The sequence below is a fragment of the Anguilla rostrata genome, chromosome 16, assembly GCF_018555375.3.
Source record: "Anguilla rostrata isolate EN2019 chromosome 16, ASM1855537v3, whole genome shotgun sequence".
NCBI classification, from domain to species: domain Eukaryota; kingdom Metazoa; phylum Chordata; class Actinopteri; order Anguilliformes; family Anguillidae; genus Anguilla; species Anguilla rostrata.
The window spans coordinates 11882030-11898353 of record NC_057948.1 but is presented as its reverse complement, the minus strand read 5'-3'; the positions used below and the strand labels follow the sequence as shown (position 1 = coordinate 11898353).

Below are 16324 nucleotides of genomic sequence, written 5' to 3'. Positions count from 1 at the left end.
TGAGAGAGAGAGACAGAGAGAAATAGATAAAGGAGAAAGAGAAAGAATGTAATTGTTACTGGCAGTGCATATTATTGACATTTAGAAACCACTTACTATTATTTTTTTCTTACTATTATTGTTCTTTTTAGTTCATTTTTTATCTGTTCAAGTGCACTTTCATTGTGTTAACTACAAGTTCTATTACACCATATCATACTGATGAGTGCCTGAAGGGGGCGCCGGAGGGATATACTCACGCCATGGAGCCCAGGCTGATCTGGCCCAGCTGGTGCTGTTGCCATGCCGATGCCGAGCCCACAGAAAGGCCTCCGGAGGAGCAGAACCCCTGCAGGGAGGAGAGCTCCGCACTGCTCAGGCAGTAATCTGAAAAACAGCCAGCAGAGGGAGCTGTCCTTACTAACCAGTAGAGGGGCGTTACCTGTATTGTAGAAAACGGGTATGGCAAGATGTTGCCTGCGTTGCAGGCAGTGGGAGTGGCTGAGGGAGGGGGATTAGCTGCCCTGTAGTCCATAGGTGTGGCCAGAGGGGTTACCAGTGAGGTGGGTGTGGCCAGAGGGGTTACCAGTGATGTGGGTGTGGCCAGAGGGGTTACCAGTGATGTGGGCGTGGCCAGAGGGGTTACCAGTGATGTGGGTGTGGCCAGAGGGGTTACCAGTGAGGTGGGTGTGGCCAGAGGGGTTACCAGTGAGGTGGGTGTGGCCAGAGGGGTTACCAGTGAGGTGGGTGTGGCCAGAGGGGTTACCAGTGATGTGGGTGTGGCCAGAGGGGTTACCTGTGTTGTAGGCAGTGGGCATGGCTGAGTACACCAGTCCTTGTGGAGCCAGGCTAGGCGTGGTGACCGACACCACCGGGGTGGCCAATGACTGCGCAGCCTGGCTGCTGCTGATCCTTTGGACGTTCTACAAAAACAATAAAATGGATACAGAGTCACTGAACACACACTGCAGTACTGACAGACTTACAGGGCACTGCTGGGAGAAACTGTGGGTACTGGTGTTGTGTGACCATCTGCACATGGATCTACTACAACAATGTATGTTTTTCCCATTCTTACATGTCAGCCAAGTGACCCAACATCGACTTTCCACCCCAGGTTCACTTCACTGAATAACATTTACCACTTCACTTGCCTGCCTATTCAAACTAAATTCAGAAATACTGACTGTTTCCCTGTGGTGAGGATAAGACTGACCCTAACTGTTCCGATGCAACATTTCTGTTGCAGTTCTTCCCTTTACCACTAAGAGGCGCCAAAGCTTCAGAAGTCATTCAGCTTTCACTCGCTGAGCGTCAGCACAGTCCGCAAAGTCTGGTACGCGCGAACAAAGTGTTCTTATCCTCTCTGAAAAAATGTTTTCATATGTTAATGACTTCCCCCATTAAACGGCGGGCTAAAAAGCAAATTCCTGCGCTCAGATTATAATGGGACAATAAACATAATTTAATATGGATTGTTTAAATCCACTTTCCACACTCGGATAGGCTGAAGAATGAGGAGACCTCGGTTTGGTTTTGCTGCAGACAATAGAGGGATGTGCTGTGGAGATATCAGCTTCTTAACCTCACCGTTTTGAATTATTTTTCTGGCTCATGAACAGGCACGGAACGCACTGGGCGAAACCATACAGGACAAAAACAACAAACAAAAATGACAAAGAGCCGAGAAGTCAAAAGAAGTCTCTGAAGAAAAGTTGGAAAGCAGGGTTCTGTCTGTTTCTCTCGCCCTCTCTCAGTCTCTGTTTCGCTCCGTCCATCCCTTTCCCTCCGCCATTATTTACGGCCGTTTTTAACGACAGAAAAAAACAGGACGGAGACGAGCCGTGCGAAGCTTCTGGACAGACACAGGCTCCTGAAAGCTTCTGGACAGACACGGGCTTCTGAACCGCACGCAAAGCAGAGCAATCCCAGAATTCACCAGCACCAGAACATTCCGCAGAGAAGTGCAGCACGAGGCAGCGCCAGACATGCAGCCGCAAGGATGCAGCCACCAGTGCAGCGCCCGCATTGCCCCGACCCGCCCAGCATTAGCTCTGAGCCAGCCACGCGCGCAGTGCTCACTGCCATCCAGCACCGCCAGTTAGCACAACACAGGAAGCGCAGCTCTGACATGCAGAGCTACAGTGACCTGGACAAAACACGCTTTCTGAATAAAAGCAACATCTAACAAAAGACCTGAACTAATAATACAGTATACCAGCACATTGGAGTAGCGAGCAGAATCAATGTTTTCTGTCTGAATGTACAGACAAATGTGTATGACCTCGGTCCATCTTTCGTGTGGCAAAATGAATCTGTTTGGCACTGACTCAAGTTCAGGCCCATGGGATCAACTGATTAAGAAGTTCAGATGAATCTGATCAGACCTGAATCTGAAGTTTTGACTCATTTTATCAGACCTGGTTTGTAAAGTGAAGATGAATCGAATCGGACGATGAATCGAATCAGTCCTCTAAGAGGAGTCAAAGCTTATGCAGGCTCTGGTCGGCCTGCAGTGTAAGGGCTGTTCAAACTCGCACCGAACTGAGACGAGGCACAGAGCGCCCCCCAGTGGATTCACTCTCATACGCAGTCAGATGAAATCATTCAGCCTGGCCTCTCTGAGGATGACATCACCCTGGATGAAATCATCTGCTTCACACAAAAAAAAGCAAAACATACAACAGCAAAAAAAGGAAACAAAAAGAAGAAACAAAACTTGCGTGGTTGTTTTTGAGGATCTTCGCGGTTTATGCCATCATAAAATATGCTGTCCTGGGAGTTCACATATAGACACGCAAGTGCGTGCAAGAGATGCTATCTTTGCTAAGTTTCACACGTGTTCCAGAAAATGAGATCATCTTTGACTTTCTGTCTCCAGCTTCACACACCACTGGTAATGCACTGCTACGGAGAGCAATGCCTTTTGATTGGCTCACGCTAGAGGGTGACTGACAGAACGGATGCTCCGCCCACTCTGGGGGTTCCCGGTCTCACTCTCCCTCCCCACGCTTCTGGCAACACGCAGGCTAATTAATGTGCATTTTTAGGGGAATCCACGAGCGAATTCATTCCAGTCTTCATAGATAGTCAGCCTGCTGTGAAGTGGTAAAAAAATCCCTGCTGTGATCAGTGTCCATTTTCATCATATATTTATTTCACACGGAACATATCCACGATGCTAATGGAAGAACCGCGGTTCCTGACCACTCCGGACCGGCGGGTTCGTTGGGGAACCGAGCACGGTTCTGTCCTAGTTCAAAGTAAACACGGATCTGATGTTGCCAAAGACGCCAAAGCTGTGCCTTGAGGCAGGGGATGGCAGCCATGTCCTGTCCCCCTTGGGGGGGGGGAGGTACGTCTACAGCGCCGCATGCACGACCAGACGGGCGGTAAAACCAGCGACGGAGCCGGGGGCCGGCTGGGAATGGAGTCACCGGCAGTCGGTTCGACGTGCAGATCGGAACACACACACAGCACGGCGCACAGGCCCGTTCCGCACCCCTATTCCACCACAGGCTCCAGCGCATGCCCCGCACACACCACTCAGCGACGCACTGCGCCCTCTCCCTCCACTCACCAGCTCCATGTCCTCCTCCGGCAGCTGCCCTCCACCGGAGACACGAAGAGAAACACGCCAGGGTCAGGACTCTCCTTCCTAAACTAGGACGCCCTTCACCTAAACCCTCCATTTTAACTGGCCCCTAAAAGCCTGTGGTAACCAGGACCCGGGGTATACGTGGGCGGCAGTGTAGTGTAATGGGTAAGGAACTGGTCTTGTAACCTAAGGGTCACAGGTTCTATTCCTGGGTAGGACACTGCTGTTGTACCTTTGAGCAAGGTACTTAACCTGCATTGCTTCAGTACATATCCAGCTGTATAAATGGATGCAATGTAAATGCTGTGTAAAAGTTGTGTAAGTCGCTCTGGAGAAGAGCGTCTGCTAAATGCCTGTAATGTAATGTTTTGTTGCCTTGTGTGTGTACGGTAACCAGCCTGAGTGTTTGTTCTATGAGTGTATGTAATGAGAAGTACTTAGCCGTATCCTCAGAATTGAGCATTTAGCCTTGCACATTTAACAGTCTAATCAAAAGCCTCCGCTGGTGTCAGGGCCGTCGCTAGTGGGGCGATAGGCGGTGACGGTTATAGGGGCCCACAGCTAAAACAATTCAATTTGTTTTATTAAAAAAGGGGGGCCCAAAATTCCTATCTACACCCTTGGCTGGTTTTGGTCCCTGTCAGTCAGACACACCATTTACTTTAATTGAAGACATAATGAAGCTAATGTACTGCGCTTATTGACGAGGACAGTAACAATGCTGTGATTTCCCTGAGCCTCCCCAGCCCAGCACCCAAAGGAATGCTGTTGCCTGGATACCGGGGTAGTCACAGAGAGATTACAGAGGGCAGGCACTCTGCTGGTGTGACAGAAGATGAGCAGGGGGTGGGGTGGCATTTGGGGACCCTCCGGGGCCACGCCAGGACAGCCTTAATGCCAGCAGCGCGCGAGGCAGACGTGACATGTGCAGCCGAATATTATTATGGGATGTTATTATCCGCCTCGCGCTCTGGGTGCTTTTAGTAATGCCTTCGCCCTGTCAGAGCCAGACATGATTAATCTAATGCTGTTACAGGCTAATCACAGGGCTCGTCTGCGGGGGCACGCTCAGTGCCTTCCGCCGCTCCGCTCTCTCAGCCCCCCGCACACCGATCCACGCAGAGTTACAGCCGGAGGCTCGATCAGAGGGGTTGCAGGTTCGAATCGCGTGTGGATCAGATGCTTTATAAAGGCCTGGTGTGAAATGTTACGTGGGAAAGTCTCATTGGTCGGTTAGGCTTTTGTAAATGAGCTGAAATATGCCACACACGGGGACGCAGGCACCCGAAACGGCGCACGACCAGGGGCCCCGAGCCCGCGGACTCGTCCCGCACCTCTCTCTCTCGCCCACCTTCCCTACGACCGGATAACGAATGCCAGCAGCCTCTGGGGGTTGGCATGGCAACGCACCTGAAGGAGCCCGCCGCGAGCCGAGCGACCTGGGAAACGGCTCGCTGGGCCCCCCAGCGCAGCGCAGCATGACTCCTCCTAAGAGCGCGTTCGGGGCCCTTTATTTCCCCCCTCCCCCCCTCCCTCCCGCTAACGTTAGCGTTTTTGATTAGCGGCCTCAGGTGCTCCGGTTGGTCTGAGCGCGCTCGGCTGTAATTATGGTAATTAGCCGGGGGCCCGCCTGGTTTCTGGACGTGAATAATCGGCTGCTGGGAGCACCTGGGCCTCGGAGCCACGGCTGTCCGCGGCGCTCGCGTCCCCGCCGCGATTTGGAGCGGCCCGCCGAGTGTCACTCTGGATTTTACGGCGGGCCGCGTTACGCCGTGCAGACGCGGCGGTGGTGGCGGGGGCGGCGGCGGTGCTATTCTGCGCTCCGTGGCCGGCTCAGATAAGGATTACCGCCGTCGCCGTGCCGGAGCCTGCCGACGCGTGGCCCCTCCCCCCCCCCTCGGACGAGCCGGATCAGGCGGGGGCCGGGGGACAGCGCTGTGCGCGCCTGGATGCCCCTTTCTTTACTCGTCTCATGGACACTTGTTAAATCCCATTCAGCGCTTTTGTCGTATATATTTTCCTCCCGGAGTTTATTTGAGGTGTCGGTATTGCGGGGTAGTCCAGCGTAGTGGAGCTGTACTACTGTACTGGTACAGCACTTTCATCCAGCTTGTGTTACGTGGTGTTGTGTTGTACTGTATTGTGTCGTGTCGTGTCGTACAGTGTTGTGTTATATGTTATTTTTATTGTGTTGTATCGTTGTATTGTAATGTAAAGGAAAGAGAACTGGGCTTGTGACTCAAGAGGCGTGTGTTTGATTCCTAGCTGGAGTGCTGCAGTCGTGCCTTTGAGCAGGGTACTTAATAAAATACCCAGCAGTATAAACGGACTGTCTGTAAAAAATGTAAATCTGTGTAAGCTTGTGCTGGATGAGAGTGTCTGTGCCAAAATGTATTTTAATGTAACTTATGTTCTGTGGGAGCGCACTCTGCTGGTCGGTATGTGCATTGCAATGCGATAGTGTGTTTTCACCCACACTCACCAGAGGGGGCATCATGCCCTTGCTGGATGGAGGGATGACCACCCGCAGGTCTGGTTTGCGGCCGCCCATGCCCATGTTGACTCCAGGGGGCGGCGGAGATTTCGTGGCCATCCCTTTCCCCAGGCCGTTCCCACTGGGCGTGCCCAGAAGCCCTGGGGACTCCCGCGGGTTCACAAAGCCATTCCCTGCAGGGACACAAAGTGATAGGGAATGAGACAGATTGCTATGGTCCACTGAGCTGACCAATCGATAGGAGGAATGGTGGCCAAGCCTCAGACTACATTTCCCAGCATGCAAAGTGACACATGGCTTGGCCTTCTGGAACTATCCAAATCTGGGTATAAAACAATTGCCTTTGTACATGAAAAAATGTAAAATGAAGGAAGTTCCTATCAAACTGAGGTACATAACAGGGGAGAGCTATTGTACGTTGGATGGTTTGAGTTAAGCATTGATATAAAAAGTCAAATATTGAAAATGAAGTGATTTTTTTTTTTTACAAATAAAATAAATGAAAAAACGAACAGTGAGAATGTAGTGGAGGCATGAGCTGTACGACTTCAAGTGTTCCACAAGCTTTGTAGTCACTAATCAAATTCAGATAGAGAACGTGTTTTTATTCTCTTGTGATGTATTATCCTATAAGAACATTTGAAGCTCTCGCATCCAACTGTCAAACAGGTTCTTTAAACATCTGGTACAATTAGCTTGCAAAACTGAACCAGTCAAGATGGTCTTAATGTCTTAATTGCATCTGCTAGTTTCCTCCATGCAATATTTTTTTCCCCTTGCAATAGTAATAAACCATTTTAACAGAAAACTTCATTATACATTATGACAAAAGTATTTGATTTGCCCCAATAAGTCCATTTACAATTTAGTGCCAGTAGTCTGTACACACATGAGCAATTAGTCACTCTCATTCTAAGAAAGATGGGAGGGCACAATTTCAAATAGGTCCCTGAGCAATGTTTAACTTCTGTCAGCATGATTGCAACTCTTTCGGGAGCTGCAATAATGAGCCGGTGACATTACTGTTCCTGTTTCTCAGTTTCATCCTTTCGTTCGGGGATCGCTGTTTTTAAAGTTCATTCGGCGCTCTCGCCCTCTGCCCCAGAAGAGTCACTTCCTGTTGCGGTTCGCGGTCGGTGCGTCGCCCTCCTTCCAGCGGGGTCACGAGGGACGCCTTCCGCCCGCGGGCCTTTCCCGCCACGCGGAGATGCGCGCGGGATAAGGGGTCGAAGGTCAGGCAGGCTACATACTGCTGTTTCCTAACCCCGGATTCGGGGACCGGGGGGGGGGGGGGGACTCTGAGGGTGCCCGTTCAGGAGCTCGAGGGGAATTCTTAATTAACCAGGCACCATCCAGTGGAGCTTTTCTTAATGGAACCCGGGGCCTGTCAGGCTGTACAGAGAGGAAATGCCGCTGAGTAAATCAAGCATGCCTAAAGCTGAGGGCTCATCAGAACAGTCCTGTTACATATGAACAGACACCCTGGGAAAGTGATCGGTTGGACGTATCAAACCTTTGCAAATCAGCACCGCATGCATGCTCAGTAAAGTCCACCTATACGCTTTCTCTGAGTGTTCGATAGCTGATTTTTTTTCCCCCGAGTTCTCGAGTGCTGTCACATGTTGTTTGTCCCTGGAAAGAAAGCTCTGATGTAAAGAAGGAAAAAAAAAAAACCGGAAGGCTAAAAAAAGAACCATCTGCAGAAGTGGATGGAGGGATGTAAAAAAGGGGAACGCGGTGGAGAGCGTAATGCGCGCCCGAGGCCACCTTCGGCCGTCCGCCCGTGGAGCGCCCGAGCGCGCCGCGCTCATCCCTCCCCGCGGTCACGTGACCGGCAGAGCGCTCTCCCGCTCGCTGCCCGTTAGCGCAGGGCGCTACGCTCCACAAGCGCACTCCACAGCCGAAGAGCGGTATTACCAGAACACTCCACAACCATGATAGCATGGAGCTAACGTATTAATGGATCAACATATTTATAATAATAATAATAATTATTATTATTATTATTATTATTATAATACCAGCTGGATATCCCACAAAGCGGGACACAGCATTAACCAAAACAAGCCTCAGAATATAGGAGTGGGCTGGCCACGTTTGGGTACGGACTGCATCTTTGGTCCAGCAGCCCCAGAGCAGCCCCCCTCTCCCCCAGTACTGCCAAACGCTCACTGACGTTCAGCCACTTTGTCACAACTAGTGCCCCAACGTTACAGCTCTTTTACTGAGAGAATGTAGCTCAATTTCCCTTTCAATATGGCGCTATTGCGCAACACTGTTTACCATAGCACTGTTTTTATACGGTGCCGCTCTGCGGTGCTATGTTACTAACACTAGTGGGTGTGCACATTGCATTACTGCATGAAAGGTTTCGTACTCTAAGTGCCTCTGGATAACAGCACTTGCTACACACTGTAAATCAATGCAAACCCACATGCAAGACAGGCTAAAGCTATTATATGCTTCCCTGACAAAGACTGCACATTTGCCCCAAACTGAAACCAGATCCCTGCATGTGACACTTGTCTCACTAGCCTCTGGCTTCTACAGGTCCGGGGTGACATTACATAAATATTTCCACTCTTTTTTTTTTTTTTTTTTTTTAAACGCATCCTAAAAACCACAGCTCAGAAACATGTTCATAAATAAACCACAAGCGAGTGCAGCGAAATCCGGTTCAGCCGAACGATAAGCTGCCCCCCCAGGCAGGAACGGAGTCCTCCCTTGATTAGCGAACGCCAGAGCCGCTACAGCGTAACTGCTGCTAATTATTACAACGGGACCGCAGGCTGCAGACGGGTTCTGAGCCCGTGGCTATTTAGAGGGGCACAAATCCTCCACTGTCTGGGAATTACATGGGCTGAAATTTTCTATGTCCCTTCTACGTATCCCAGAGAAATGTATCCTTAAATTTAACGAAAATCAGTTGAACTAAATCGAAAAACTAAATTGAAAGATGTTAACGTTTCACCCACCCACAGCTGATATTTAAGAGGCAGGTTATGTGCGAGTATGTGGTCAGACTGACTATTGCTGCTGCTTCGATGTGACGGAATGATTATAGACACTGTAGTGCTGTACTTTATTTTATATGACGCACATAACCATCAAACCCAGCCAACAGGACTTTCTCAAAATGGAGAATGGGGACTACAGTTAACACAGACTAACATTTGATTGCGCAGAAACCAAATCCAAAAAGCAGTTCTATTCCCCATTAGACGCAGCCTGGAAATATAGAAAGATAAACACACGAATAACTGTCACAAGTAAGTTCATAACATAATGCCACAAATGAATAAAACACACCTGTATTTCTTTGGAGAAATAGGGAGTACCACCACAAACAGAAATGACGTAATAAAGTGCACTAAAAACTCCAGGGCTGCACTGAACCGCCTCACACTATGGAAATGTCTCATCGTAGCACTGACAACATTACACAGCGTAAGGATCTCAAGAGATCCCGTGTTCAGTGTTCTTTGGTTAAAAAAGCTATCGACTGAAACACGTCAAAGGAAATGGGGGGGGGTGAGTGGGCGAGAGGGAGGGAGGGGAGAAGTTCAACATTCTATTAACGACCACAGGTCTGTGATGTCACTGCGGGGAATCGATCCACAGGCGGTAATGACCCCCCACGCCTCCGCTCCCCCCCCCACCGCCGCAGAACATACAGGCACTCCATTCTGTGTCTCAACGACTGTGCACAATCATCTGGAAATAACCCTGCCGGCCCGTCCTGTCCACTGAGCCCATCCACATGCTATAATGATCTGCGAATCTGTGCGGCGTAGATCCAAAATGGCACTACAACCAGTTCTATCTGGTTTAAAGCTCCATATCTCCCGCGCTCACGCCCGCTCCTCTTTGCGCCCCACACATGCTCCTGTAGCCTGTACTGACTGGAGAAGCTACGCTGTCTTACAGTGACACACACATCACCACGCCATAGCGTGTCACATTAAAGCAACGAACCCAATTGCACGTTAGCATCCCAGCATAACAACCACATCCCGAATGTGCGATCGCATCGCGCCGCGACACGGCTAACTGAGGCTACGCCAGGCCGATGGGCCGCCAGCTCCATCGCACCAATAACACCGAAGGGAATTGTTGCTCTCACGTAGTGCGTCATTGCGGAAGCGCTAAGATTCAGTACAGCCACACTTGGCATTTTTGTTAATACCAAAGGGATTTTCCATTTCAATGTTCTATTTCTTAGACAACATGATTGTTGCTTTAATACACGCAAAAAAACTGTGGTGAGAGACAAAAAAACGTGACACTTCCTTGAAAATTATTATTCGAAGCTCACGAAGTCAGGCTGAATCACGCTCTGCATTTGCTTAGTCATCGCTAAGGATCGTTTGTTCAGCGCTGCTTTCGTTTGGTGCTGCTTTCGTTTATTGTTTTATTTGGTTTCCTGCTGTCTCGATGCAGCTTGACACAGGCTCGGCCTCTGAAAAACCTCTGGATGAACTCGGCTTGGAAAAGAAGCCATCTTCATTTTTAAAAAGAGACCCATGAATAATTAAAACTGCCCCCTTGGAACTGCCTTGCATAATAAAATGTCTTTATACCACGGGCAGTTTTTCGTGCTAAGAAAACACTTCCGCAAACTAACAAGGTTTCACTGCATGCTTCTGTTCTGAGTGATTTCTCATTTGCCCTGTTGATGGTGCCCTGTTGCAGTAAGGATTTCCATCTGTTGGGATTTCGTGCTATGCATCTTGCTTGTGGATGTGCCCTGCTGCATATGCAACTCCGTTGTTTGTGGCTGCTGCATAGTTGTTTGGGATGTGCCCTGCGCATATGCAACTCCTTGCTTGTGGATGTCCCTGCGCTATGCAATCTGTTGTTGGATGTGCCCTGCTGCATATGCAATCTCCCGTTTGCTTGTGGATGTGCCCTGCTGCATATGCAATCTCCCGTTTGCTTGTGGATGTGCCCTGCTGCATCATGTGATTTCCCATTTGTGGTCGTGCCCATTTGCCTGAGGCTGCTCCTTTATCGGAATGACACCCAAAATCAATTAAAGCCGCACAACAGATGTCTTTCATTGGCAGCCCTGACTTCTGCTCATGAGCTGAACTGGGCTTGCCTTTGAGCAGCATGTACTGCAGTGTTATACCTCCAGAGGTGTTTATGTGTGTGTATTACACAATTATTCTGCAAAAATTCATTTCATTTTATTTTCAGTTTAAACTATTTCTTGAAGCCTGTGGAGCGGTTTTGGACCCAAACATGCACAGCGGCTGGGTGGGAGGAGCTGAGGTGTAACACTTCATGACTTGGACCCAGGGGCAACAGGGGGCCAGCGACCTCCTCCCCACCCCACACACACACTTCTGACCTCCTTATTCATGTTTTTAACATCAACAAGCCTCTCAGTTTAGTGCTATATCAATTAAAAATGAACAGCACCTGTGCTACGTACAGGCGGCATATGTAAATACGCACAAATGAGCTATGCAATCTGTACTCGCAGAGCGAGCCAAATATGACATTTGGAGATAAGTGCGAGAAAGCAATGAGCCTAAAAACACTTTCTCTCCCATCTGCAGGGAAACAGAGTCAGGGGGCTGCCAGCTCACATCCCGCCCGTGTGACAGAGGGGAAACGGCGCAGAGGCCGCTGAGGAGTCCTGTCACTCCCAATTAAATCCAGGGGTCCCAACGCGTTTGAGAAGCGGTGACAAACTGGTGAAGGCAAGATGATAGACGGATGATAAGGAGAACAGTTTCTGCCTGTGCAGGTGCTGACAGCGGGTCGCAGCTGATTGGCTGCAGCTCAGCAGGGCGACTGGTGATTGGCCGCAGCATCACCCAGGGAGGGAGGGTGGCTGTGACTGGGCTTTCCCCATCTCGCTGAGCAAGACTTTCACTCTACAGTGGTTAGGTATTCCTCTGTCTAAAATCAAGGGGGGAAAAAAATGAATTTACAAGATCCACCAGTTTTAACTGGACCCATGTGCATCTCTCTCTCTCCCTCCCTCCCTCCCTCTCTCTCTCTCAGAAGGCTAGGTGATTTGCTGAGATTGAAACAGGGCTTGCAGCCGCCCTTCCCCTGGTTTAATCACCGAGTCACAGCACTTTCCAGAACTCTGAGCACTGAAAGAGGTGGCCGAATGGAAAGAGAGAAAGAGAGAAAAGACAGAGCAATGCCCGGGACATTAATGGGGGGGTGGGGTTAAACGGTCTCTCCTTTCTCCATGCTGAACTCATACTCACGGGTGTGCAGTCAGAGTATTCCCTGGGGTACAGAGCACAGTGTCAGAGAGCCAGTCCCTACTCAAGTCCCCGCTGAGCGCAATGCACAGGGGAGCGGGGAGGCGGGGAGGCGGGGGACCGGGCGCTCTGTAAACGCACCGGCAGGCGTCCGGGGGCCGCCCGCTTTTTCCGCTGTTTACCAGCCGCCTCCCGCCCCCGCCACCAGACCACCTCACCCAGCAGACGCGGGAGAAGCGGCACGTTCTCTTGAAAGCTCTCGCATGTGAAAAAAAATAATACCGCAGGCGCATTCCAAAAAAAAAAAACTCACGGGCGCGAGATTAGCGTCGCGTGACCCGTTAGCGATCCAAACGCTATTCGGCGGTTTTTTAGCCGTGGGCGTTCGCTTAAAAAAACGCAGCTGTTTGTTTTCGTTTTCGACGGCAGTTTTTTTTCTTTCTTTTTAAAAAAAAATCATCCCCCACACCTGAGTCAACATTCTAACAGTGACTCAGCGTCTTTAAGCCCCGCCGCTATCTGTCCGCCATCTTGCGCGGGCGGGGTGGAATTTTTTGGACGGCTGCTCAGGCGTAGCGCTGGGGCGTAGCCTGGGCATGTAGAGCCTGTGTGTGTGTGTGTGTGTGGGTGGGAGGGGGGTGGGGGGTTTGGTTGGTTTGGGGAGGGTGGCAGGCCACGGTTCGAGCCGGGGAAAGGGTTAACGTCCACCTGCCTCTGCCGCTCAGACGGGCGGGCGGGCGGGGGGACCGTCCCATCGTGCGTCATGCGTCGGGGGGGGCCCTCGGGCGTACGCCCCTGCCGAAATGCCTCGCCGGCTCTGCCGGGCCGGGGCGTCCCGGCGGCCTCGCTCGGCCCATATAAGGGCAGGCCGCCGCGGCCCGGCGCTAACAGGTGCACCTGTCAGCTCGGGGTGGGGTGAGGGGAGGGGGTGGCGAGGGAGGGGGCGGGGATCTGCTTTAAAGGAAATGCGCCGTCCGCTCGCCAATAGCGGAGCCGCCGCCGCGAGCAAACAGCCCCGCGGGCCTGAGATCTGCACTTCAAACATGGCCGCCGCTAACCGGCGCTAAACAAACAGCACAGATTAAACACCAGGCCTGCTGCCATCGGAGCCACGCAGCCTGCAGCCTGCAGCCCAGCCCAGCCTACTGCCTACTGCCTGCTCTGTACAGGGCCCAGGTGAGGCACAGCCAAACCAAGCAGGGACAGGGAAGAAGGGGTCAAAGGTCAAACCCCACACACACACACACACACACACACACACACACACACACACACACACACACACACACACACACACAAACACACTCACTCACACACACACGCACACAAACACACACACACAAACACACTCACTCACACTCACACGCACACACACACATACACACACAAACACTCACACACACACACACACACACAGAACAGAGATTAATTAACACAGACGCCACATCTCTTCACCCTGGGAGGAAGGCGCTGCAATTTACAGTTCAGTCGATCTGGTGATTTTGCTGTCGGGAGATGAGGGCAGAGATTCAGATATGAATCAAACGCGGGCAGCAGCAGCCGCTGCACGCCAACAAAGGGTGTGCAGAGGTGACGCAGGGCCCACACAAAAGCAGGCAGGGCTGCTGTCAGCAGGGGGACAGAACTTGGTCAATGTTATTCTCCTATGGCTGGGAATTATATAACAACATAATTTTGTCTGAGGAATTTCACCTGGCAACCCCCATGCAGGTACAGAAGAACAAACTATCGTACCGTTATAAAAACGTCTGCAGCAGAGCAGCACCGGGAGGGGCCTCGTGAGATAATGACGGCCAATAGCGATGAAGGCCTTCCTGCGAAGCTGTTCTTCACTCTTCCCCCCTACCCACCTCATTACTCCATCCCCCAGGACCCAGAAATGACCCCGGTGTCAGTTGCTGTCAGGAAGGAAGAGCTGGATGCGCGACCTTGCGGGCGTCCTTGGCCCGCCAGCGCGCCGCGACAGCGTAGCTCGGAGATCAGCTCCACCCCGCCCCCCCCCCCGCCCCGGCCCCCCCTAACTTCCTTTTCCGTGCGGTACGGGTACGCACCCCCGCCCACATCCAGCCTCCTCAGAAGCCCGCAGTTCACCCCGCGCGTCTCCTGCCCCGCGACACCCAGCCGCAGTAATGATGCTTCGGAGGCTCCCGCCTGCCTCTGCCCGGCCCGGAGCGATCCGTCACTCCAAAAGCGCTGACAGTCAGGGCCCCCGCCTCCTGTCTGCTTCAGCGCTTAACGAGCCAGAGCTTCTAAACCAGAAGGTTGCTGGTTTCTATTCCCAGGTTGGAAGAACTGCTGCGGTACCCTTAAGCAAGGAACTTAACCTGAACTCTGATAAATACCCAGCTGTTTAAGCAGATAATGCGTTAACCCGCTAACGTGAAAGATCACAAATGTGTGATTAGACTGTTTCTAAACTGAGCATTCGAATGATGATGTAACAATCACTTCGGGTAATTGAAAACAATGGAGTTCTAGAACACTGATTTATAATTTTAAATAAACATTCCAAAAACCTCCTAATTAAAAATATAAAATAAAAACATTTATTTCCTGTTTAATTCCTGTGCCTCCTAGAATGTTGACACCCATTTTCCAGGGAGAGGAAGTGTGTCGAAGAGTGGCACCTCCAGTGGAAAGCACTGGTTTCTGTGTCGGGATTGGCTGGTACTGATTTGCAATCAGGCTAATGCTAACGGGCGGGCCAGTGCTAAAGAGCATTGTGTAACTGGCTCAGAGAGGGAGGGCGTCACATGTCAGGGTTGTTCCTGTCTCGTTGTATCTTCTGGTCTGCGTTAACGGCACATTAAATCTAGTCTTCCATCACAAAGACTTACACGCAGACGCGTGCTCGCTCACGCTCTCCCAAACTTACAGAGCAGGCTGCAGGGGAAGGGACCGCCCGGCGCCCGCTCGAAAATAAACCTGGATTAGAACAGGATGTGGATTTCCTTTAAAAAAAACAAATCGAAAAGCGTGCGAACACGGCAAGCGCCAAGTGTGAATGTGACCTCACCTCCTTCGCGGACCGGAGCGTCATGGAAACCGGCGTTTCGAGTCGCGCTGAGCCGTCACTGCTGAAGGCAGGCCAGCAGCTGCGCGCTGGGGGAAACCCCGGCAAAGCCTCAGCAGGAAGCCGCAGTGGTTACTACTGTTCAGCTCTTTGCCCCCGCAGAAAAATGTCATTTACTTGAAATAATAAAAAACTGCACGTAACACGACGGCGTATGTCTAGACGTGGCAGCGCCGGTAGCTTTCTGAACGTTTTTAGCGCGCGAGCCGAGCGCCGGTTCTTCGCCGAGCGCGCGCAGCGCAGCCGCGGCAGAGCTCCGGCGCGTTCCAGCCGCGAGCGTCGGCGGGTTCTCGCCGCGGTCGGCGAGGGGAAGAGGTGAGGACGCCGCAGGGGCCCAGGAGGGCGGCGCCGCGGTCGCTTCTGCCACGGCGGGAAGCGCGCTCCGCTCCGCGCCTCCCCGCCCACGGGGGGGGGGGTTCAGAGAAGCTTCTTTGCGACGATGCCCTTTGTAAACAGCACGGTACACATAAAACCGTGCTGAACTCTTCTCGCTGCCACAGTCCCAGCCGTCAACACTGGGGAAAGAGCGCGGCGACAGGCTCGTTCTCTCCTCCGAAGCGTGCGGCATCAGTCAGGGTTTCTTATGAAGGCGATGGCCCGTAAGCCGGGCCTGTACAGACGTGATTGGGAGGAAGACCATTCACGAGGGCCGCGGGCGTGGCATCAACCAGCAGGGGTCGCTAGAGAACAATTTTATCACTGGCCGACTGAAAACCTGCCGCTACGGGTGGCTCCAGAGCCAGCGGAGTGTGGCCCTGCGGGGTTGCTAGCCCCAGTCCGCACTGCCACGGTCCAGATTCTAGACCACACCACAGTAATAGAACAGTGCCTTAACAGGACCCCACAGTCCTGGGGGGGGGGGGGGGGGGGGGGACAAAATCTAAAACAGGCAACCAAAGATGGAATTCGCAAAGGGAGGTACTCACTGTGAA

At 51.8% G+C, this 16324-nt stretch overlaps 1 protein-coding gene across 10 annotated transcripts in view; it reads right to left on the bottom strand.

Annotated features, from left to right (window-relative positions):
* The window catches only part of mef2aa (myocyte enhancer factor 2aa), a 94581-nt gene that overhangs the window by 4540 nt on the left and 73717 nt on the right, over positions 1-16324 (bottom strand). For 7 of the 10 annotated variants that reach the window (XM_064313709.1, XM_064313708.1, XM_064313707.1 and 4 more), the window contains 4 exons: positions 6060-6244; positions 3560-3583; positions 776-902; positions 240-366 (listed from right to left, as the gene is read on the bottom strand). In XM_064313709.1, coding sequence (XP_064169779.1) covers positions 240-366; positions 776-902; positions 3560-3583; positions 6060-6244 — 463 coding nt within the window. The remainder of the gene's footprint in view (positions 1-239; positions 367-775; positions 903-3559; positions 3584-6059; positions 6245-16324) is intronic. The other 3 variants (XM_064313711.1, XM_064313715.1, XM_064313714.1) reach the window with 1 other exon arrangement.